This window comes from Varroa destructor, unplaced genomic scaffold, assembly GCF_002443255.2.
Source record: "Varroa destructor unplaced genomic scaffold, Vdes_3.0 BEIS01000002.1, whole genome shotgun sequence".
Lineage (NCBI taxonomy): Eukaryota > Metazoa > Arthropoda > Arachnida > Mesostigmata > Varroidae > Varroa > Varroa destructor.
The window spans coordinates 36,487,410-36,513,303 of NW_019211455.1; the positions used below are offsets into that span (position 1 = coordinate 36,487,410).

General features: G+C 39.9%; 1 protein-coding gene across 9 annotated transcripts in view; it reads left to right on the forward strand.

The window, feature by feature from the left end:
• The first annotated feature begins 851 nt into the window (after positions 1-851).
• The window catches only part of Grip (Glutamate receptor interacting protein), a 48,436-nt gene continuing 23,393 nt past the window's right edge, over positions 852-25,894 (forward strand). For 2 of the 9 annotated variants that reach the window (XM_022791120.2, XM_086978566.1), the window contains exon 1: positions 22,041-22,959. Coding sequence is in view for 3 of the 9 variants with exons in the window: in XM_022791116.2 (XP_022646851.1) it covers positions 22,845-22,959 (115 nt within the window). In the remaining 6 variants the exon portion in view is untranslated. Of the gene's footprint in view, positions 1,439-14,409; positions 14,824-22,040; positions 22,960-24,037; positions 24,646-24,700; positions 25,725-25,894 lie in introns of those variants that run through there. The other 7 variants (XM_086978565.1, XM_022791118.2, XM_022791116.2 and 4 more) reach the window with 7 other exon arrangements.

Below are 25,894 nucleotides of genomic sequence, written 5' to 3' on the forward strand. Positions count from 1 at the left end.
ACACTTCACCAGATGCTAGATAAACTTGATATGTCTTTGAATATGAAATAGGGGCGAGCAGTGCGAAGTGGTACTCTTGACAGGCATACGTCTCCATTTTCTAGGTGACGTACTTTTAAATCCGCAATATCACTTCATGTTAAGGTGCCTTTCGGAAAAAAGGTTGAGACAAAGTAGCCTCTTTAGATTGCATACTTTAATATCATTAGGTTACTAAAACTATTATTAGGTATTCCCACTTCAAACAAGAAAAGATAGGCGCGACTCTTCGGACTTACACAAATCCTATCTAAAGCCTTAGACTTAAGAGTTCTCCGGCCCTTACATGAGTTAAGGATCTCTATTGGGAACAACCTTGTTGTGGTCCGGGCGGGCCCTCCAATCGAGTGAATCAACTGAGCTGTTACGTAACGGAGTGGCCAGCCCTAAAGCTAGACACTCGGTAGCGCTTACCGACAGGTTTATATTACAGTATAGTTTTTGTCAGAACGACAAATATTGAAGCAGCCGTATCATAGTTGACAATTTGATCCTATTATAGGGTTCAATGTGCGTTTGTACGCAATTTCGACCATTGACAAACCAAAAAATACGACATTACGTTTGTCACTATGCACACAGCGGCAGTATTTGAGCCTAGCAATCGACATTCTTTTGAAGGCCCTTTTGCCGAAACTCCATGGAGGTACGTTGACGTGTATTTCCAAAGAGAGAAAATAAAAGGCAAGGGGGAATTTTTAACGTATTTGGCCCTCAGCTTCATTTATAAAAGTATCTTAAAAGTTGGCAGGTTTGATTTTCACTTAAAGTAATGCAGTAGTTACTGCATATCTGATAGTAGATAGTTACGAGTGCAGTTTTTAGCATAATCAATGGTCGAATGTAGCCATTTAAACGTTGAAGAAGAGTGTCGCGTTTTTAAAGAAGAAAAACCGTGCCAGTTTTTCATAATCAAGTAGTCCACACAGAACTAATAACTATATACGTTTTTCTAAGTACTGATAGGGACATCCTTGACGAGTAGTTTTGTTCAATAAAGCGTTCATTCACTGCGATGCGAAAATCTTGCTTAGAAACGTTTTATATACACAGGATTTAACGAAGAGTTAAATCGGCAGCGACGAAACAATGCGAAATGTTCGGAAGCCTTCACGCATCTGACATACTTAGGAACGACCGGATTGGCGTATGTTTCAGCCAATATTGTCATAAATACTTCGGAATAATCAGAATTTGATTGTTGTAAATTTTAGAATAGAGGGTCAAAATCATGTGTGTTGCCTCTTAGACTTGAATAAATGTTTCGAGGTTTTCGTGTGGAACTGCGCTAGCATTGCTTCAGACGGGTTACTAGACCTAGACGGTCCGAACTGGTTTTCACGAGGGTCCCTCTAGTCCTCCAGAAGTTTTCCTGGAACTTTTGGGAGCAGCAAATCAAGTAAGTACACCAATAACAGAAATAGTATAATTAACCAGGTTCGCTGTATATACCTAAATGGAATCATGGACAGGATCCTACTAATCGAATTCTTATTTTATCATTTAACTTTAACTTGGAAGTTTGGTTTAACGAGGAACAGTGTGATGAAAACGACATTTTTTTAACAGTTCAATTTATGCTAAAAAAAACAAAGCCCCCATATTTATGCTGTATATGCCAATCTAGTTAGTATCTATTTAGCTAGTAACTGTGGAGAACAGTGTCTGCTACATCTAGCCACGTTTTTTTCGAATATATGAGAAAGTGATCAATATGAAATTTCGCGGGCGTACCGCAAGTTATAGTAGTGCATGTTGCTGCTGGTGTGTGTAAATTTCATTCATTTTAATTCCGTGATAAAACGTGAACTTACTTGATAATTGCAAATTTATCCATCCGAAAGCTCTCCAAAAATGAATATAGAAACCATGCTTCATATTCATGTATGTCCAGTATGCTTTAAGCGGCTGAATAATTACTAGTAAAGTATCAAGGGAGCTCAATAGAGCAACACGTTATGCTACGATGTGTAAAAATTTCTTATGCAAATTATTTTATAGATTTTAAAGTCATGTCTACAAAAGTTTTAAAACTTGCAAAATTATTATATATACTGTACAAAATTTTATGTCTATTATTATTATTAGTAGTATTAAAGTAATTCAAGCTGCAAGAAGTTTGCCACTAAGTTCAATCAGAGATACTAGGATATTTTGGGGAATTCGAATTGCGGTAAAAAAAGCTACTGTCGTTTAGCACTAAGCACACGAAGCTAGTTTAATGGAATGCTTGAAACTGAAAGCCACTCATCTGACCCATTAATTCTGCCATTTTAATACTTTCTAGACGTTTTCTAACAGACTAAAGTTATCGCTCTTAACAAACCAAAGGAACTACATTCTAGCGAAAATGTAACGCTAACATACAGGAGTTTTCATTCAGAATCGTTCATTGCGTTCACGTGCAGTAAACTGAATTGACCGGAGAACACACCCAGTTTTTCTTCTTAGCTTTTGTACTCTTTCATGTAAGATCCCAGGTATTTTTCCACAGGCGATCATTTAGCTGAAAATTCCTGCCAGCGTAACCAAGAAGCGACTTATCTTCACCAAACGTTGCGTTACTTTAAAAGTATCTTTTTTTTTTTTAAAAATTAGTTGACATCCACTTGATGATCAGATGAACGCAAAGACATTAATTGAAGTTTCAGTTTGAAAGACCAATACTGAAGTGACCCAGTAATCATTTTATTATGAGTTTTCTACTAGACTCTATGGAGTTCTCTACCAGACTTTGTGCCGGATTATCGAAATAGTTATACATACGCAAAGATACATGAGCCAACAATGCAATTCTGCATAAAATTTAATTTTTACTAAATATAGCAGGTTGATTCCGACATACCAGAATCTTAATAAATATGTATCTTCATGTAGCCGTTCTCAGTGTATACAGTTAGCAGAAGGTACGTCTAGAAGTATAAAAGAAGCAATTCGTGCTAAGAAGTTAGATCTGAATGTACTATGGCTATAGTTATCTATACTAGGAGACGGACCAGATATATAAACGGTTTTCTTTAGCACAATAGCAATAAGCACATTAGTACACTTTGTTATTAGCGACCCAACATATAGAGGAGACTATTTGCTTGTAGTGGAAGACGAACTATCGGAAACCAACAACATGCATACGTATCTAACGTTTTGAAATGGGCTATATTAATCTTTGTATCTTTTCTTGGACAAAAGTCTATCATTTTTTTTAATGATGTTCGCTTTTAACTTCGAAGCTTGTTTCTTGATTTTTTATTACTCGTATAATACCTGTTATATTTTAGTACACTGCTATCAATTGCCAATTTCATTTTAGCTTCTTATGGCGTGTTTTTAATATTTTTGCTTATTAGAAGTTAATCAGAAAAAAGTGTAGCGAGAACGCAACAGCCTGTGCGAATCGAAAGAACTACATCCAGACCCACATGACCTATCAGATAGAGAATAGGCTAGTCCGAGGCTACCTCCGAAGGCGAGTAAATAGGATTTCATAGCTTCCGGCAGTATCATGTATACGCCTTATATGCAAGGTAACTGCACCCGGTGGAAGGCCATCTTTTCGGCTGAACAGCTAGAAAGACACTAGCAATCCAAAAGCCGGAAATTCTGAGTTGTTTGCCAAAAGATACAGTAACTCAATGAAGACTCCTGTTTCAAAACCAGATTTGGGCTTATTATCTATTTTAAAAGGTGGCGGTTGTGGGATCATTGCCGCTTTTCTGGATCCAGAAAATCCACAAAGGGGGCTTTAAACCATACCGATTAAGCACTCATTTGAACGCTTTAGCGAACTGGCCTTTTCATCTTAATGCCTTTAACTATTATATTTCTGCACTTTTCGATGTCGTTTTGTGTTTGCAGTGATCATTCATCACTTTCCTACATATTTAGAAAACTCTAATTTATTTTGAAGACGCCAAAAGAAGCATGATTAATGAGAAACTGGTGAATCAACAAACCGAAACCCAAACTTCAAAAAGTTTAACTGAAGGAAAACAATATCATGCTTACTAAAATGTATATCAAACATATAGCAATTGACAAGTTATAAAAAAAACTGAAATAAAAGGAGACAGGTAAAAGGAATAAAAAAAATGGAAATTATGGATGGAGATAAATATATATGTATATATAATAGATAAAAAGAAATCGAGTGCTCAACCCTAAACATGACCTTTTAACGGATAGACTGTATAGTATCCGCAAAGAAGTTACAACAGAAGTGAATTACGTACGCAAGGGGACAAGGTTGGCATGTCGTAGTCAATAAGTGTTAAAATAGAAGAAACGGTGCTCTCTATATAAGTGTGAATACGATGTTTTTGATTAAACTTTCTTTTTTTTCTTAATTGCCAAGTCAATCTTTTAGATTCAGCAAGTATCATATATTTAAAGTAGTGTAATGGGCGTAAGTTAGGCACTGTATACTCGTAGTTTCTTGATCCCTTGTCTGCCAATAAGTACGTAATCTAAGTTCGGAGCAGATCGGTCTATTTCGGCATTTTTCGCGGGAAGAAAAAATGAAGTAAAGAAATTAATGTTTCGATCTGTTGGCAAACCCACCAGCGGGACATTATAGCTCTGAAAGCTAGACTGACAAATAAAAAACGAATTCATCATAGTCTCTACAGCTGTAAAAAATCAGTGCAGTGAAGGACCGTAATTTCTTTGTAGGGTATTCAATAAACTTTAAGAATGCTAGATCGTTATTTGTGCTTATTTAGTTGCACACGGATAGCAATCTTTTCTAAAACTGTAGAACCTTATATTTTTTAAATCTTATTATTATAGATGAACTTATCAACATTATAGATGAAATTCACTGATGCAGAAGCTTTTTTATGTAAGTCTTTGTAAACAATTTGTTACAATTATTAGCGGTTAGTAACACGTCTTTTGGAGAAAAACTTGCTGGAACAATTGGTCTGGTATTAAACTGAAACGCAAGTATTCTGTTGAAACATCATGTACTAACTAAGCGCTTTTTTTTTACGTAACTTACTCTCTAAGCAGAATTTCGGTAAGTCTGATTATCCGGCAAACAGCTTGAAGACAGCCCAATTATATCTTATGGGTGATTTTGTATGTGTACTGGAATTGCCGAGAGGTTGGAGCAGCGACGGAAGTCCTCAGGGAACAATAATGGGGAGCTTGTTGCGGTGTGCGATGTAATTCCAAGGCTCTTTTGAGGAATGAGGGTTTTGTTTAGTTCAGATGATTAAGATTCTCCATCGTGAGATCATCCTAGATTAAATTCCTTCGTATGCGGCAGCTGGCGCAATTCGGAAATCGAAAATTCGTAAAGCCGTTGAGAAGAGCATTTAGTGGAAGCTAAGTATTGAAGACAAACCTATCAAGGCCATTTTTCAATATACTGGGAGAAACTTTGGCCATTATGAGAGCTGAACAACTCTAAGTAAATTAATATATGTCAGCGGTCGGCCAGAGAGATATAGTGTGTTACCAGCCGCAACTCGGCCATCTCTTCTGTTTTTTATTGCATCGGTCTTGGTAGGTTAACAGTCGGTCCAAATTTCAAGAGAACAGGGTGTTATCTTGCTAGGGCCTGCCGTACACGGATGTGAGTGCTCTTGTAAATAACTAAATGAATGGTCTCTGTAGGAGAAAACCTTCATCATCTTTCTGAGCCAACATATATTGTCGAGAAGATTTTCGAGCAAAACTGAGAAAAGGATAAAGCCTTAGCTATTATCCTATACCACACCTGTAATCTAAGCTAACCCTGGCAGCTCCGAGACACATTATCGCTTGCAACCCCGCTCTCTTAGTTGTCCCTTAGAGTATCGCTTCTATTAAGCGTTCGCCGGAACGCCGACGTCGGTGATGGTGCTTAAGACTAAATTCTTTAGGGTATAATGGAAAGCAATTTTGCGTTTATATTATATTTTATATGGCCGAGGGCAATTTCAAATTTGCTAGATATCGGCATCTTGCATGTTATTGAGGTCTAATGCTACTTCTTAGATTTGTGCTGCTTCTTGGACATTGCACTCACACTATCCAGGAACATATTTTGTACGCAGATACGAGAGAAGTTTGTAGCAGACGCTTTTCTTCACGATCGCGCACCACGACGTCACTTGGCTTGGATCGCCTTTACCTTTTGGAATAATAAAAGGCATTTCATCCTGCCAATGAGAAGGATAAAACCTAGAATTAACAAAGCAATCCAGTATCGCACCGACTCCGTGGCGACTTAAGCCATTTTGAACCCCGTTTGGTCTCACCATTTTGAATCCTGTTTGGTCTCGCCATTTTCCTTGAGCGTAAGCTCTCGGACGCCAGAGTCATATCCAGGACGAAGAATTCCTGGCCCAGCCCGTCGCATTCGCCCATTGCTGGTTCGTCCGATGCTCCGCTGAGCGATGAGATCCTTTGAGGTACAGTTTCAGTACATGAGATCATTCCAGCGAAATGATCGATGAGCACTGATGAAGCGACGGGACACGATGCAGACCTGCGAGGCCCGAGCTATTTATAAGGCTAACATTCACCCTCTGTTATGAGAGTGATCTCCTGTTGTTCCAGGTATTTCTTGCTTTCGGTGGCATATGGCTTCCGGCAGATCACTTTGAACACTGCAGCGGGTGCTCCCATACCATTATCAGTAACTTAAAAGCATCTTGAGCACGGCGGACAATGCAACAATTATAATTAAACTATAGTCGATGTCTGCTGGAGTTGCTTGAACAAATCAAAGGCTAAAGGACATGGACGAGATGACGCAAACAGACCTCAATATCAATCGAGCTTAGCACGAAAAGTAGTAGGCATAGCTTCTTCAAGTTCAATTTACGTGGTGAAAACTTATTCCGCCACGCCAGCGATCATTCTAAGGAGGCCTGAGGCCTAATTTGAGAGGAATGTGTGCCTGCAGCTGTCCTCACTCACATGGTGATTCCCTTCGACGTATTTGATTTTATCTCTACTCCACTGCAAAAATACTTCTGATAAAACTGCCCGCAGGAGAGACAAGCTTTGGTACCGTAATAGGGTTGACCATCCAGGAAGGATACTCCATTAGTGTGTCTAGACGAGCTGTGCGCTTCGAGATAAGATAGCCCAGGCGCGGATTGAAGTCTCCTGCCAGAATGATGGGATGCTGAAGTAGAGTTCGCCACGGCTTGTAGGCCGCCAACAGGCTTCTCCACAAGGGCTGAAGCACATTCCTTGATGTTTGGTTGCACGTAGGTCCCATTCTGCAGGCCGCATTCCGGGGCCACACAAGACCATTACATTGTCCTTTAGTTAGCACAAGATGAGGTCCTTGGTCCTATAATCGTAAAACACTAAGATTCCGCTACTGAGACGGCCGTGATTTTTTCGCTTCTGCGAAGGGCAATGAAGGGAATAGAATACCGATAAGTCGAACGGACCGCTTGTCCAAGTTACCATGAGCATAAGAACATAGACTGTATACCAGACTTCCGGTGTGAGCAACACTAATGCAGAAACACCTCCGCAGTTCTACTGTGTGATTTTTAGCGTTTTCCATGAATCTAGCTTCCACCTGCGCTTTGAAAGCGTGCTCGCGATTGCCTGCGAAATTTGGACGTATCTATGTTTTCAACGAGATCAAGATCTAATTCAGGAAATTTTCAATTGTAGATAATAAAGCTGCGGCATTGATGGGTACCAACATGTCCTTGAATTGATTAGAATAACCAAAAGTTCTCTTCGACGGGGTGAAAAGGCAACAACCCTTCGGTGCACTCCCTATGAAACAGATGCATGGACTGTTGCATTCAAATTGGCAAGTTGCACTGTCGAGTCTCGCCCCGAAAGGTAACTAGTGCTAGAAATGCACCCATACGACTCGTTTGCCCATCACTTTTCAGAGCTCTCTTGACCCTCATCTCTTAAACAAGATTTCATTTATCTTACGGTGTTATACGCGATCTTCTTACCTAGAACACCCTTGTAGCTGTGTGGGCAGTTCTGAACGACTTGACGCTGTGTGCAGCGAAAGGCACACGCTCGTGAGATGCTCTTTCGGATAGTATTTCGCTAGCGACATTGCAGTCCAACCCAAAGAGGAGAACAGAGAGGAGGACCTCTGGTAATATTTGGATCTAGTCCAGACTCTCAGGCTCAGCTGCTTTTCTTTTCAGCTGATTTTATGCTTTTCGAACTCCATGCGCTCGTGATAGCTTTTCTGTAAGAAATCACCTACAGGATTACTTGAAATCTCGAGGTGCCGATTTACTGCTATGGGCGTTTCTCGAGGCAAAAGCTCTCGCAAAGCCGATTTAAGGTGTTCGAGGATAGCGTTGTCAACGATTAACGCAGCCTGTCTTGATGGAGCTACAACTCGGATATATCGATTCTTCAGGCACATATTTGACGGGTGTATCGACTTGCTTTCGTGGATTTCGACTTTATTTCATGACGCTCTAATAGGGTGTAGTAAGAATGGGATATACACCATGATCTCACCATGTATCTACACCATAAGGGCCAAAAATAGTATGTGGGCTTAGAAAGCGCTCCAGGATCTATAATTGAGAACAAATGAAGACCTCATATCATACCACACCATAATAGAGCCTTGAATTGATTGAGATTGATATCAGCTAATTCACAGACATTTTTAAAGGTGCATAATTCATTAAGTTGGCATCGAAATGACATACGTATCTAAATTACATGTTTGTATGTCATGGATTTTTCATTTTGTGGTCTCGAGTCTTGCCGGCTAATATATAACGTCATCTCTTTTGTTTTGGTTATTCTTGATGTGTCATGATCAAGAAAGGTCATTCTGGCAATGAAATGGGCCGTTGACAACATCCCGGTCGAAACGTCCCAAAATACTGAAATATCTATTATCAACCCATCTCGTGTGACTTCAAGCAATTTGTTAAGACTCGGATTATCGTTATCACTAGTGTTCGTTCGTTCGATTAAGTATTTTTATTTCGTTTAATATATAGGGGTGACTCCACACGTCCAAATGAGAAAGTGTCCTTATAATTATAGATTATTAAGTTATGGAAATCGTTATAATTATATTTCGGTGACGGATGATTATTTTACCCTATGAACGTAATACGTTATATATGCTAAACGATAACGCCTGCACTGCCATTTACGTTAAAAAAATGCTTTTATATTTACATATCTGCTTGCATTAGTACAGCTAAAACAGATGCTTCATATTAGTTCATCTACATTATAAACGTTTCGGTTAAAACACGCACTCAGCTTATCCCTATGGGTAGTTTTAATCCTTTAACATGCCTTCCAATATCCTCATAAGTACTTCAAGAAAAATACACGTACACATATTGAAATTACCTATACTACATGCCATGTCCACTTCGTAGTGCAACTTGAAAATAGAGCTTGACTGTAGAAATAGATCTATTCTATTCTACTATTAGCCTGCAATATCATTCTTCAGCTTGCTCTAATCGTCTTCAATACCATAGTTTCTCGCGAGGCTTAATACGTTATTTCAGCTATAACAAACTCGATTTTAGACGGTCTCAAGTATCGAGTGCGTCTACACTCGTCTATCAGGTCCTGCATAATCACCATATCAGAGGTCCAATTAGCGTGGTTAGGAATTCTCAAGAAAATAATCCTTCTAACATTAGCCGAATTGAACACCACGTTTGAGACTCTGTCACGCTGTCAGAGCGCGCGTCATTTGAAAAATGGATCGTCGTCCGCGTTAGGGAGAATACAGAGCTGTTCACCGTTTTCATTGGCAGAGGCCCTCTTCTTTTTGCCTAAATTAGTCTTAACAGAAGGGGAAACTTCCAAAGCACGAGAGCGGTTAGGGCACGATCCGCAATACGTAGACACGTCGTCAGGATAAGGATGGTGGTAGACTGTATAGAACAGTTATGACAATCACTATCTTGAATGGCGAAATGCAATGTGCACTGGTGATGTAAGCACTAGCAGAAGTGGTCTTGGTAATGAAAATGAGCTTGATTTCCCTAACGGCAATAGTGCAGTTTTACTGTGTCCAAACGAGCGGTCGTCCTTCCATTAAGAGGGAAGTATCGCTCGCGAACTATGAGAGCTTGGATAATGGAACTTCGGCAGTTTTTGAAAGGTAAGTATCAATGACAGAATTAAACTTCTTTCTAAAACATGCTGTCAATCACATTAGCCATAAACACAAGCGTCATAGTTAACTTGATTCTTTTACGAATCTTTAACTAACGATTTTTTATGAACACTTTCAACAACATCATAATGGACTTTGTAAAAACCATGATAGGCGCGAAGAACACTAGAGACATCATTGTTTGTAGACAAAGTTGGGATATCGGAGGCGCATATAAATCGTTATGACTATATACGATCTCATCAAAACCGCATTTTAATGCACCCACGCTGCGTCAATAGCAGTGCAACCGATATCACAACAATTGTCCTCCATCTACATACGCTTGCCGAGCATCTCCGAGATGAAGTTACCAAGCTTCATGATTGATTCTCCTGCATCACCTGTCAGCGCACATACGACAGGAAACTTATCAGATAATTGTGAAGTCCACTCTGAGCATAGCCATAATTTTACTGAGCTGAGCGCTAAATCGTAAACGTTTTTCCGCCGCTACTGCTGCAGCGTATACAAATACTGACATATTTTACTGAGAAACGCGACAGTATGTACCAAAAAACCGAACCATGACATTTAAGCCGTATTCGCTCCCAGTTGTAGAAGCTGCGTCATCCAAGTAAAAAGAACATGGAGCTACCCACCGACGATATTTATAGAAATCATTCTTACAAGGTATCTCCGCAGCCATTGTCACCCTCACCACCATCATCGTCCTAATAAAAACAATCGCGCTTCAGATGATGACCGATGTCATACTTCTCCTAGGCACAACGGTCACTAGCCTGTGCTTATGTAGAGAAACACAACTGACAGCACAACCATCGGTATCGATCCTATCATTTAAATAATACTCAGCGTAATGGTAACTCTGACCAACTCCAATTGCAATTTTTTCAGTCGTCTGGGACAAAATTTACGTGGACACAGAAAGTATCAAACTAGTCAAAGGAACAAGCACATTAACTAAAAAGCAAATATACAATCGCAATCTCTTTGCGGGCTCGGATAAATGAGACGGCGTATGATCATCTGTGCAGCAAATAAAAACATTATGCGCAGTAATATAATCTTTGGGACGCAATAAGGCATGGTAAAGCAGCGCGATCGTTTAGCTTGGTCTCGAAAAAGATATTTCAGCACCATCTAATGAGCTAGCATGTCCTGAAACATTTCTTTCTGAGAATATTAGTGATACCAGCTTTACTTTTCCAAAAGCTTAAGGACACATTTCAACTGCGTAAAAAAGAGGCGTAGGACCTCGCTCAACTGTACGATCTGTGCTCGAATAATAAAATCTACTGGCCTTGCTTGATTTGAAGAATGACTGACGCACTTACTTTGCGGCACGAAAATTTGTAGGTACGTACCATTTTAATGAATGGAGAAAACAACACAGTCATTAATTGACAACTCTATAATATAAGCGAATCTATTTATTATAGACAAGCACCTCACGTAAAAGTTAAGTTAATATGCGTCATGTGTTTTTGTGACGATGCATCAAGCGTCAGCACGAGAACGACGGGGGGAGCGCAAAGATGTTGCACACACCGTTAGTTATATATATATATATATATATGTTGAAAGTAGCATGTCTCGTTTCAGAAGCATCGATCTGTTTTCCGTAATTTTGTCCGGAAATTTGCGAAGCCTTCGTAGGTCTGCTCAAGGACGCACCCAAGTACGTCGGGTTATTTATGCGGTATACAGCGTGCGCCCCATACCTGCGAAACTGCTCAAAGATGCTTTGCTAAGTTTAAAGATGGAATATTGGACTTGGAGGACGCACCTCGCTCCACTTGGTAATCCGAAGTCGACTATGCCTGCTTGACTGTACATTCGAAGGAAGGTAGTCCTTAAACTGGCCGGGAAGACCGCCCATGCGACTCTTATCAGCCACCTTTGCTCGATGGGCCTTACATAGAAATTAAAAGCTTAGGTGCTCTACAAGAGCACAAAGGGACACGACTTCCTACCCACACATTGCAACGCTCGTTAAAGCCGCTTTGCAAAAGCCTAAGTAAGAGGCACGTTTGAACCCTTAGTATTCATTAGATTTCGCGCCAACGGATCATGATCTTTCCTGATTACTGGCAAATGAAATTTGTAACAAAATGTTTGGCAATGAAAAAAATCTCAAATACTGGCTGGACGAGTTTTTCATGATTTGATCTGGACGTTTCGGACGAGACGGGATAAATCAACTTGTTAAGAGATGACGGTTAATACAGTATAAACGAAATGATTGCTAGCTTTAGGCGTAAGCATTGTTTTCTTTTAATAATAAAGTGAAATAAATGCTGCAAGTGAATAATTAAAATGTTAGATAAAAACTAGATAGATGTTCGGACAGATCGAAAATAATCGACCGTGAGCGCTTTTGTTACTTAAATTTAACCTTCAATTGAATTTATTTCGATAGCATCCTCCTACAGCATATCCAAATGAGTCGCATAATACTCATTGTTGTTGTTTTAGTTAGTTAATCATAGGACGAAGGTCAATTGCCCCAATGTTCGGGCTGACTGAATTCACTTTTGGGCTAAGAGGCCCTGTTCAGGCTAGTTCTGTTGTTTCTCTGTTGCTCACATTGAAGAAGGTAGCGGCGACAGGCTAAATCCACGTTCCATGAACGGTTTTTTCATGAAGCGGTGGAAACTCTCAATTTCCCCTTGTTACATTTAAATGGTTCTAGACAGCTGCTTAACATTTTATTTCCATTCAGGCATTGCTCCGGTACAAGCAAACGAGCTGTCCCAATATATGAGCTTGTGATCAACTTAAGTTTGTATGGAATACGCAACTCAAGAATCTTAAAACTGAAAAAAAGTCAGATTACTTTGCAATGCTATATAGTATACAGCCTCGATGTCAACTATAAGTAGAGGGCATGTCTCCGCTATTTAACTGAACTTCTGCTGTCATCTTCGGCAATCGGTGACACGTCTATTTCTTTATTTTGTCTTAGGCTAAACCTACTCACCTTTGTGAGTTAATCAGCTCAAGACGACCTTAGATACAGATGGCGCATCATAAGGTGAAACCAACTAATACATCCTTGTATATGCACATCGGCTAGAAACAGTATTACATTATGATATTAATAAGTTTACCTGCCTATTATATAGCGTAACTTGTCTATGTAGAGTTAGATGCGACGTTTGCTAATAGTATGCTTCTTTATTTTTTGAAGATTCAATAATGGCGTGAGAAAAAAATGGCTGAAATATTCCCACAGAAATCTTTCTACGGCGTTATACCTTCCGGAGATAGTGTAGTTGTTGATGCGTTCGGAAATTCAGGGTAGTAAAAAACCGTTGTTAGGTTGAATATCGCCCATTATTTGGATACAGCAGAAAAGGATAGAGCAAAATATCTTCCAGCAAAAGCTTGAGAATAGACAATAGCCTATAAACGACTCCCGCAAGGAAATGTATTTTACAGTTACCCACGAAATGCAATTTACTAGTTGATGAATAAGGGGTGATAAACACAACCGACAATTGTACTGCATTTGGTAGAAAAAATCTATCAGGATCACTTATATATAAACATCCTCATCCATACTCATAACATGATAATACCTTGCATATAATCGGAAAATAAACATTATGTTAATTGACTGTTTCCAAAAAATCTCAGTATTCCTACATCGATTTTACAAATTGTTCAGCGCTCTTGTTTTGTTTGAGATTGAAGCTTCTGCTGCTAAATTGTGCATGAGCTTTTGTAATCAGAGTGCGGAAAGGCAACTTTAGGATATCCGTCAACTCCTTCATTGATTTCTTTGCCAAGCCGTGGGTGACTCGTAATCAGCTCAGAAAGTGAACGCAGATAGATTCGTCTAGGTCGAATAGAAAACCCGTGACGCCCGCGCAAGGAGCAACAGCACCACGTTGCCAATATGTCGTTGTCGTAGTCATCGGTCCTCTTCTTCTCGTGCTGCTTGATGTCTGGTCTTAGACTAGCACTGGGCATTGGGCTAACGCTAGTGAGAGCCCTAGGTCTCCAGTGTTTTCCGCGGCTGCCTTTATCGACGCCGACGACGAGCAATCGACCCACGACCCATCGGCTACACCAGCTCATAGAGGGGAACTCGGCCTCGTGTTGAGTTTGCCGCCAACTCTAAGCAGCATCACCCACTTCGTCCTAACACTACTGACTCTGTACGCCAATATGGCAGCTAGCTGAGCTATGGCATTGCCCGCACATTAGCTATAAGACCTCTGCTGCTTAGAGGGCCGCCTGAGGGCCTGGTATTGCGAACCCTTTCCGGTAGGGGACCCTTTCAACTCGGCACCCGCACAGAACTATAAGGCCCTGTGGCTGTGAGCCGGGTCCTGGTTACACCGTGGCGATTTCTTGCTTGACCTACTACAACTACTCCTGCTTGCCCAAGCGAATAAGCCGATGTGAGCGCTGGGCGCTATGTGCAGTGTTGAACCTTTTCAATGATTTTGTGCCTAAGCGTCTACAGTTCTTTCAATGCTGATAGTGCTACTTCATTTAGGATTCTCTATACAGTGTGCGGGTTTTTCCTAGTTGAATCACGTTTAAAACCCCCATTTGTTTTGATTATCGATTTGCTCCAGCAGTGGATTGTTTCTCGTGCTCGACCTGCTCACGCAGACAGCGAAGAATGCCGTGGAGCGGGGGATGTCTCCACAGACCGCGCAGAAGCCGATCTCGTAAGTGTAACCATTACAAAGCTCTACAACGATGCCTGCCGTATTATGCCTTGGGTTTGTCCATCTGGTGAGTTAGCTTGATGTGTTGTTGCTTAATCATCAAACGAATACACGCCTAATTTTTGAACTTGTGACTGATTCGACAAGCTGAAAGTGACCGCAGAGATCAATCTGGTTGGCGAGCAGAGGGGCTAGAGCCACCTGCTCGCTATCGAAACACACATGGCTATACTTAGACGCCGACGGAAAACAACATAATACAGTTGACTGAGAACGTTGATAAGAGACAGCGCTTGCCCTGCATCAGCAAACTTTCTCATGGTTGCTGAGTGAATCTTCGGTCCTGCCGATTCTATGAAGCTGATATCATTGGAAGGGCGTTAAGTCCAAGAAAAGAAATAGCTTCAAGAGAAAAATATAACTAGTACAAACGAAAACAAGGAACAACCACCTTAACCTCATCAGCAAAATAAAAGATGGTGGCAGAACAGGACAAGCAATGGTTTAAAGAAAAACTAAATTACCTTAAAAAGATGCCAGCACAATCTATGAGATCTATTGCGAGTAAAACTGCAGAAAGAGATCAGAAACACGGGTAAAATCATCGGTCATCTCAGCAGAGACTGATAAGCTCAAGACGATTGTTTAAGTGGTGATCGATGATGGCACGTGCATGTGAGACACACACACAAACGGCCAAGCCGGGAATAACCAGTGGTTCTTGAATAGAGTGGACTCGTTTTTTACGTATCATATATATGTATATATGTGCTACAAATACATTTGATACGGTGACATCTCGCAGACAAGCCTAAGTTAGGGCATATGATGTTCGAGGTTATAGTCAAAGGTTGATTTGTCAAAGTTTAATTATTTATTATTTTTTCTAATCATAAACTGTCCACTTAAGATTGAGGACACCGAACTAAACAAAACTGTGCTATGATATATAAATAAATATTTTGATATTATGAAACAAGGGATGAAAATATGTGCTTCCGAGAAAATAGGCCTAAAATCTTCTTGCGTAGAACCAATCCGTTTTTTAGGCCAATATTTTGTTTTGTAAAGTTGTGTTTATATAAAAGTGTTTATAGGTATTGGTACACGTTAAACCAGCTTGGAAATTTCAGCAATCAGTGCCTCTTATCAGGATCACAGATATTTGGAGGTTAAACACGAGTGAACCAACTAATCATGAATCACGATTAATCAATTGAGGTCCTTTCACAATGGCTGAATACTTTTTTTGTTGACATTTGAGCGTTGTCTCTCTTTGTACTGAACCATGGTGACATACAATATTTTCACAATGATGTCCGGCTTTGACACGTTTGTCCGATTTCGCATACGTAAAGAAGCACAACGTTGTTTCCTCAAGTCAAGATTCCTCGCAGGTAAAAAAACATGTGGAAAAAAACTGCACTCATCAATTGCTATGCCAATCACTCGGGCATTTACCGAGTTTTTTTTACGTATCGCATGTCTCGTCCACCGACAGGGCTCTCCGGACGGAAAGACCAGCGCTATGTTTATTTGACTTACATTACTAACATAGGAGAACGCATCTACGAACAAACGTAAAAGGTCACTATTTATTTTAATTTAATGCATAGTATATCTCTGTAGCGCTGGGTCAATGGTGCGTGTGCATTGATATACTTGAATGCCATAAGAAAACATCATCAAACATATATGGCATGTTAAAAATCATTATACCACCTACTGTAGTTTATAGACCGACAACTTGACACTATAAGTTATTCATGTATTTTACAACGACAGCCTCTGCTAGAAGTAGAAAAGTGAATTGATCGGATCTAAATCAAGCACACCTCTGTGATTCACAGCGAAGGGTCTTAAGAAGGTAAAAGGGCGTTACGAAACCATGTTTTTCTTGTCAAATGACTTCTTGTTGTACAAAAAACCGGTGTGAAAATATTTAAATCCTAGAGCTTACATTCGTCGTTAGAGTTTAGACGCGTTTTCGGCTCTTATATTATAGGGGAAGAAATTTCATATTATCCATAATTTGACCATTATAGAAAGTTAGCTTTAGGAATATTATCCAAGAAACCCATAGTCGTGCACAGTGATGATAATGTGATCATTAATGATTCCAACCTTCGTTTGTGTCAGCAGCCTGTGAGGTAATGATCTTGCACTGAACCAATACGAATGTTTTCATCGAGATTAAATTATTCAAGCCCAAATCAGTTAGCCCACCGATACTGGGAATCGTGTCCTTAATAAGTTTTTTTAATATATGAAACATGTCTACGCGCTAGAATCCTTTCACGACAACACTCGAAATAAAAATCTTTGGAGACAAACCTAAATACTTGCATGTATTCTATGAATTAGTTATCGTTTTTTTTTTTTGTCGTAGAATTGAGCGGCTTCAGTTCTGGTCTACATATGTCATTACATACCAGCTCATTTTGTTAAAGTCCAGTCAATCTACGGACGCAGGGAGCAGACAAAGGCTGTGATAGGCTAAGCATAGCTACTGAAGTCATTGGCGAAAAACATTATGGACGCTTGTTACGTTGTTCCGAATTGTTTAATAGGTAGAAATACCGACTCGCTTTTTATTATTAGCAAAAGCTCGGAACTTTGAAAATCAGCTGCCTTAACCATAACAATTGAGGACACAATAGTTGAATGATATGAACTGTCGGATATCAGTTGCGACTTATTCAGTGAAGCTATGTAAATCAGTCCTTCAAAGGGGCTCAATATAGATATGAACACGTGGGGCTTTGACGCTGTATGCATGTACGTATACGTGGTAACTGTAGATGTTCGTATAGTAACGTCGAATAAATTACACTCAAGTGGCAAAATCATCAGCCTGCTCTCGATTTTTGTTCAAAATGTTTGTGTATCAATTGCTTTAAAATGTCAAACATTTTCACAATGCTTAACCGAAGCACCATAGCGCACGTGCTGTTTAGTATGCCCCCACTACACCTCAGGCACGTGCACGTTGTGTGCATTACAGCATTGAAAAGAGGTTCACACATATTCTAGCGGAAAGCGAAATGATGAAGTAACGCTGTCTCCAGGTGCCTAAAAGTGATATTTTAATTCAGCAAAATTTGTTTAGATAGCGAGTGGAGGTCAACGAAAACACTAGCCAATGAAAATTTCGTCACCCAGTGGTTGAGTGGACGAAAAAATTACCTATACCGGTTTTTGCAAACTATTTAAACTGTATGTGTTCAGAGCAAGGCTGCATTTGTATTCGAAACCTATGGTCGAACCTACCTAACTATTATATGTATAGATAGAACTCCTAAGGGTGGGATAATTTATTGCGCGCATAAATGGTGGTGTCTGTGTACGCATCAAGCCGACAAGACCTTACCGATAAAAACAGAAATCCGAGCAGTGTTTAGCCTTTTCATACACCTTTTCGTGTATGATATTGCACGTTTAAGTATCAATTCAACATTTACGCAGTGCAATGCTAGGCTATCGTGTGATTTGGCGAGTGACCTACGAGTTCCTTCTTCTGTCGTTCACTGGGTCGGCGGCGGCGGCGGCGGCGATACGAGCTGTACACGAAAGTAGCCGGTCATTTTTGCGTCTAGTAATTGTTGTGCTTTAATTGCTGCTAATGTCAGAATAGGCGCCACAGACCAATGACGAGGTCAAGTGGTACACCTTGAGTTCATGAACAAATTGGGTGGAGCCCCACTACGACAACAATAACCACCCAGAAAATACATCTGCTCACCTTAATGCCGCGCGTCTATTAAACGATCGACTCAATTTGATTGACAGGAACAAGTATCTGAAATGGGATTGATAGCAGCGCAGATATCATATTTATTTTCAACACAAACAAGATGCCGTATTTCTGATAGGTTTATAATTATTATTTTTGATTTATGATGAGCAAATAAAGGCAAGAAATAGTACCTCAATTTTACCAAAATAAGAAAAATAGTAATTATTATCGGAACCCGTTTTTATTCCTTATTGTGACTTCATTCACTTGTCGAGTTAAACTCAAATAACCTAACAGCAGTGGATAATGTGAATACATTTATTATTATGTTTGATAATTTGTGCAATTTTTTACGCCTAACGACTAAAACCGTTTTGATCATACGATCATATTATTACAGATTTTCTTTGAAGGCTGTGCTATAACTCTGTACAATATTTTGTATACAACTAAATTTCTGTATTTCCAAAGAACTGTTATGCTTAAATGTCAAGAGAACCGATGCAAGGCGGCCAGACGGCGGGCAACATCGCAGTAATATACTGGAAATAAAAATGGTGACTGTGATTATTAATGCTTATTTGTGTAGATGGATTTTGCTAAGCGAGAAAGCAGCTTCAGTAAGCGGTTCAGGTTTAAGAGCAGGTACAGTGTCTCGTGACCGAGAGGACCTAACCATTGAAAGTAATGCCTATCTAAGAGAAGCTTCGGACGTAAAGTCTGAACCTTCTCTTAGTTTTTGCAGGTACTAGAGATTGGTCTCTATAGCACCAGACCTTTTTCGGCTGGAGAATGTGCTTCGGTTTGGGCTGAGCTTGCGCCTCGAAACCGCTCACATCCTTATATTGACAACTTCCCCTGTGACAATTCCGCTAGGGGAGTACGCTGTTTAAAAAAAGGAGGCAAAATGCTGAGCGGCAAGGATAGGTCAAATTGTTTTGTTCGCTTCGATCAAGGCATAGGAGACCCAAATTTTAAGTGAACTTCATCGAGTCGACATGACAAAGGCTTTTCAAAAAGCTTTCGAACGGTTTTTGTTGAAGTTGTAAGGTCTACCAGGCCGAGGATCATTGTTCACATCTAGGTTACCATTCCTGAATTTCGCAGGCCACTCTCGAACAGATTAGACTTTCAGACTAGTCCTTCTTCTGTATACAGCGCAAGGATGCTTAGTTGCTAAGCAACCTAACCACCATGATCAGAAGCGTTATAAAAAATGAACCGGAAATAAAGTGTTCTGCCGCTTGCGACACCCTTCTTTGGATGCTTACCGTGACATGCGAAACACAGCAGACGATAATAAGTCTGAAATGTAAATAAAGAGTTTTTCAATCGCAGGTTGGATGAGTTGCGCTACGAGTGTTATTGCACTTTCGCCAGTTTATGCTCTCTTGCGGCGATCTATCGATCTGTTCGGGTTGTGTATAGAAAAAGCAAGCTCGACCAACAAATGTTTGCTTTCATTTACGGTTTTGAGTTATAAGCTTGTGAAATTGCTCACGATATGCAGTACAATTATCCTGAATACTGAAGCGCAAACCCTAATCCCTTCACGACAACTCACTTACAAGAAAGAACATTTCAGTGTTGCCCAGTGCTGTTCTAACTAAGAATGGCTTAGTCTCTACGAAGTCGATACTAATTTGAGTAGTGCACTTGAGCTCTGTCGTGCTCTCAATAGGAATCGGCCTCTGGTTGGCTCGATTGATTCAATTTTCTTCTAATAAAGAAATAAAAATAAAAGTTGTAAACTTACTTTTTTTAATTACTGGTTGCTTTCATAGCTAGTATTTTGCTTCTTATAAACTCAGTTAAGCTTATCTCTAAGTACCCGACATATTGGAATCAAGTTCAACTTTAGCGGCCGCAAACAACATGAAATCGATGATACTTATTAAGTATTTTTCAACTGATAACAATCTAGTTGGGATAATATTTGGCTGAGAAATAAAGTTGTAGAAAAAAATGAAAATTGTAAAAGAGTTTGGTTTTCTGCATCACTTACAATCCGAGAGCAGACTAACCTTGGACTTTGTTGTTGATAAATACTCATTTATCAGGTCCTACATATCCTTGGCTCCCAACGAACTTTTCGCGTAAATAGAGTTGAACGGATCATTGTTGTAGCATTTTCATGTTTTCTGATATAATGTGACATCCGCTCAGGTTGTGGAATCAATCTTCAACTTCGCAAAAAACGAAAAAGAGTTCTATGGAATTGAAGTGAGATCCGCTTTAAACCAGCACTCAACTGAAATAATGTCGATTTGTAAATCTACAATATTTTATCTATCGCGTATAGAAAATAGTAAGCAAAAACGGCTTAATTAATTTACCTGTATCTGTAATATTGCACGATTTATATAAGCGTGCTAGTTACATAACCGCATTGCATTTTTCAAAATGTAGTGACCCTGGGATACTGTGATACCGGTTCTTGCTGTACATGGTTTTAATAAAATTAGAAGATATTTCTTATTCTGGGTTTATAGGATTTAGTCAATCTATAGCTGGTTTTGTTAAGTTCGTTTGTATAATTTTTAACTCTAAATTATAATTTTCAGCAAATATTACGTTGCTTCGATTGGCTTCTACCGTTCGTTTTAATTAATTAATTAATTAACAGATTCCTGTTAATTAATTAATTAAAACCTGTTAAAAGGCACAAACGCAGTCCGTCTCATCGGATCTAGTACGCATTTTGGAATAGCTATGGTTTAAGCAAAGCATTCAGAAGTAGTTGTTATTATAAATAAAGTATACTCTGTCGGCGATTGCATCGAAATGTTTATAACAATAGATGAAGTACCGGAATTGTGTACGTCTTTCAGGATGGTACGACATACTTAAAGTTGCGTTACTCATATTCAAATACGAACTATTTCAATACAAAGTAAGCGCAAAAAAACTTTGGCCGACTGCACAACTATACAAAATTTCATCATTTTCAACTGTTTATTTATTCTCTTATGCAATCAACCACCCACCCATTACTCCAGGCCAAAAGTCAATGGGTTCCACGTGCCGTAATGGTCCTGAGAATCCCCATGATAGTTTTTAAACCCCCATGTTGGCTTTTCTTAGCTCTAAGCAAGCTTTTTTGTAACTGAGTACGGTTCCTATCCGAGGACTTCACCCGACAATCTTCCGACTCCTGAGCGCCGTACCGGCACTACCTGTGTTAAGTGCTGCGGTCATTTGTAGTACACATCCACGTACCACTATTTCTGACCTATATTATTACAGGGCGTCGGACACGGTACGAAATGCTGCACAAGCGGGCAGGTGAACGGACGAAAGGACGGACGTGTAGTTATCTCGTTTCTATTCTAAACGAGTTGTAGCTGCCGCGGAAGCAATCATGCTCGCGCGCTTTTTGTTCATTCACTCGGTGCTGTTGTCGCCACCGCTAGAATGGTGGAGTTCGCTGTTTCTGGCCAGCAACAGTAGCAATAGTGGTGCTAGTAGTTGGTCTATCGGTCGCTTGCTTGATTCCCTCTCCCAAACGTGAGATCGTGTCTTTCTCTCAGCGCCGGTAATGGCAGTCGTTGCTGTTTTAATGATAGCGATGGTCGTAGTTGTTGTAGGCGTCGCTGTAGTCGTATTGTCGTGTTAGCCGTGCTAGTAATCGTAGTGGTGCGCATACGTTTCGCTCTGTTTTGTCTATTATTTTGTCAAGACTGGTAGGAGAGAACCCGGTTTAGAAGTGGCAGAAGACACAGAAACACAAACAGTTACAGGTCGAGTCTACGTACCACACGAACGGGCTCGCCGATGCTGATGTTGCTAGAGCGAGTTCGGGGCACCAGTGTTGCCTTCTCCAGGTCGATACCGACATTCGTCGCCATTTGTAAACTTCTCATCCCCTTTAGTCAACCACTGGTAGAAATATAGTTCGTTTTGTCAAACTGACGCTTATGTACTGGAGGCAAAGCACCACTGAGATTCCGTTCGCTCCGCGTTTCTTTCTCATGGGCTAAACGCTCTTTCGGACCGAATATCAAATTGGTTTTGAATTAGTATCGTACATAGTGAAACGTTATCCAGTGCGTCACTTGCGTAGTGGATTAGTGCTACCATTTCCATTGAGGTTAGTTAAGTGTTGTTATACGTATGGTAAGGATCCTCGTTGACTCGCAATGGGGATGCTTCAAAAGTGAATGTGAAATTTTATATGAAATACATATGAAAGGGAATCGAATCAACACAGCGAGTTGAACAATACTAGAGCTGCTTAAGAACAAAAAGGACAGCCTGTCAGTGGTGACTAGGCACTAGTACGAAGATGGGCTTTCTTAAGAAGATCTTTCTGCCTAAGAAGTGCAGTTCACCGCCCGCGCTTCAAACCGATTCCGATAGACGAAAAGCACTACGCATAGAAGATGATTCAATAATTTTAAGTGAGTACCATTAACCGAAAAGCAAAAATATTTTGAAACCCACTAAGCGAAGACATTGATAGCTAGGTTGATTTTAAATATACAATAATTTAATTTGAAGGAGTAAGTTCCGCTGTAATCTAAAAGAGTAAGGAAGCTGATTCCCAACTATTTCACAGGTTTTCGGAGTCACCTTTCAGTAGTGCATCAAAAACTGAAGGGCCTTATTGGGCCTGTTTCTTTTGCAACAGACCCCCAGGGTACGATTTAATCAAGAAATACCTTGGCGGTCTAGATGCCTTATCTTGGTTCTGGAGAACCATCTGAATGATGTATCCATAGTGTCTTTAAAAGCCATTAGAATCACCGTTACGATAAAGCCAACATTGGATTTCAATAGCATTGGAGTATGTAATTGCTTCAGAAAAAACCTGAGGCCAAACAATTAGCTTTCGAAGCGAATACACCATATATGCTCCCTAGTGCTAAGATTACTGTATTTCTTCATATTGCCCCAATAGAGTGAAGGAGCAAAATTCTCGCCCTACTTGTGTCCATAAATTACAACACTCTTGCGGTCGGAGTTGATAAACCAATTTAGATTTTTACTTGAGTTTTACAATATTTTAGCGGGAATCAACAGAAGATTTTTGCTTAACGTCTTATCTTTAGCGACGTTATACGTACGTGAATGTCTTAGACTTATATGTTATATATATGTATCGATCCGCGGAAATAGTTATAGAAGTATTCTTAAATGATTTCTGTCTATGATTTACCGCCTCTACCCCGAGCTGGACAGAAGCATAGCGCAGGTTCGTTTGCCTAATGTTAGGCTGTTGTTGTTGTTGTTGTTTATTTCTAACCGAATAGATAATTTTGTAGTTAATTTTCATGCTCTCAGTTTTCATACTGACCATTACAAACAGCAAAGATAGATCAATAATTTTTTTATTGACTTTATTATTTTTATTATTATTTACCTTTACTAGTAGTAGTACAAAAATTTCATAGGCACATGCCAACAACACATATACTAATATTAAAGTGAGCATATAAAACCATTTAATATATATTCGGTGTTCGACAAACTCAATCAAATGGTATCAACTCCCAAGGCCAATTGGGCAGCACAAAAGCGATATTCTTGAACGGTTTTTAGCTTATAGAAGCAGTATTATTTCACTTTGCGCCGACACCTCGATACCCCCTGGGACATATCGATTAAGGGGTCAGTAACTGCTGACAAGTGCAATATGTAAAACCGACATATTCAGTGATCGGAGGCTTGATAGCGTACTGTAACTGGATTTCAGCGGCAGTCCAGCATTTACATTTCGGGCTAATGCTACGTTTACGTACCGTCGGCGCGTTGAATTCGGTCGTCTAGACTGTTATCGACGTACAACAAATAAGTGGTCGTGTTTAAATCAGCCCAACTGATTAGAGTGGATTACGTGTTTCCATACGTAAAGTGGGAGTGAGAAGAGGGCCAAATGTTACTGAGAAGCAAAAGACAATGGTTAGCAGAAAACAATGATTAGTAAATTGTTACGTCAAAGTGAATTTGTGTGACGGGAAGCCGCTGAAACGTTTCCTAGCGTGTGGTCGCAAATGTTGCTAAGAACGAGAGGAAAAACCTTTCGCTATGGTCGCGTAAAGTCGATAATAGGAAGGACCGTATGATTATTTACGAACTCCAAAAAGGTAGGTTTGGTTCGTCCTATAGACCAAATTAAAAGATCGCGGACTCAAAGAGGCTGAACTGAGGTTTTCTCAAAAAAAAAAATTGGGTTTAGGGCTCGAGTGAAACGACATTGTCTTCAGTGGGCAAAGCAAGTTAAAAATTGGAAAAAGAAAAGTGAAAACTGGGAAGAAGTCTGTTTGTCAGAAGAATTTCACATTGAAATCCTCGGGAAAAATCCCTCTCATGCCTTTAGAACGTGTTCGGGAACAATTCCGTAAAAACTACATCGTGCCGATAATCAAACCACGGTTATCTATGACGAAAGTCAATGCCACTGCATAACGAGTTAGTTGCTGATCATTTCTCTCATTTGTGGGGTTCGTCAGAATAATTAGTTAAACTTGCCGCAATAAAAATGTACAAGGACAAGGATAAGGATAAGGTGTGTTTTCGACTTAAACTTGCGGTAGCGATGGCCATGCGTGAAATAGTGCTTAAGAATATTTATTGCAGTCGATGGTGGTACTAAATGAAAGCTTCTTAGAAGAAAGTCGACCGCTTTATTGGCGTTTGGTTCTCTGACGTGTGCAGATATTAGTTTGTGGGCGTTATTCGTGGGCCAAAGGTAATCGCAGATATTTAATAGACGATTTTTTGTCAGCCTGCTCTCGCCCTAATGTATCTTCCTTACCCCTCTTCCATCAATGCCTGCATAAAGGCGAGAGCAGAGTCTTAGAACGATAACGACAGCAAGAGTGCCATTTTCGTTAGCGACTGTCGCTTGTCAGTGGAACAGAGCCTTCGCTCAGAGATGAGTGACCGCCTGGCAATTCCCGCCGAGCACTGCCTTCAAAAGAAATAAAACGATTATGGAACACTAATGCACACCCGAATAACTCGTCAACATAAGCCGGGATGGAAATTATATGCACACGCGTTGCCTAGACGCTATATCACTGGCTGACTAGTAAACAATGGACTACAAATTCGCGTATAAGGCAAATCCTTGGCTTATGATCAAATCAGGATTCGGAAAAACTATGGTGAAAATATTGATGGACCGTATCCAGACAGGTGGTAACGCAAAACCAACGATGACGTAAGCACAGTCTGCTTTATCAGGCATCTGTTGTTCTTTGGCTATCTTTATGAAGGCAATAAAAATCAGCGACAAACGTCAGCTTAACTCTTAAAACGGTGCTTTACCTGACAGTCAAAATTCTTTACTTCCTTATTACATCTGTTGTTTTTAACTTCAGCATTCAAATA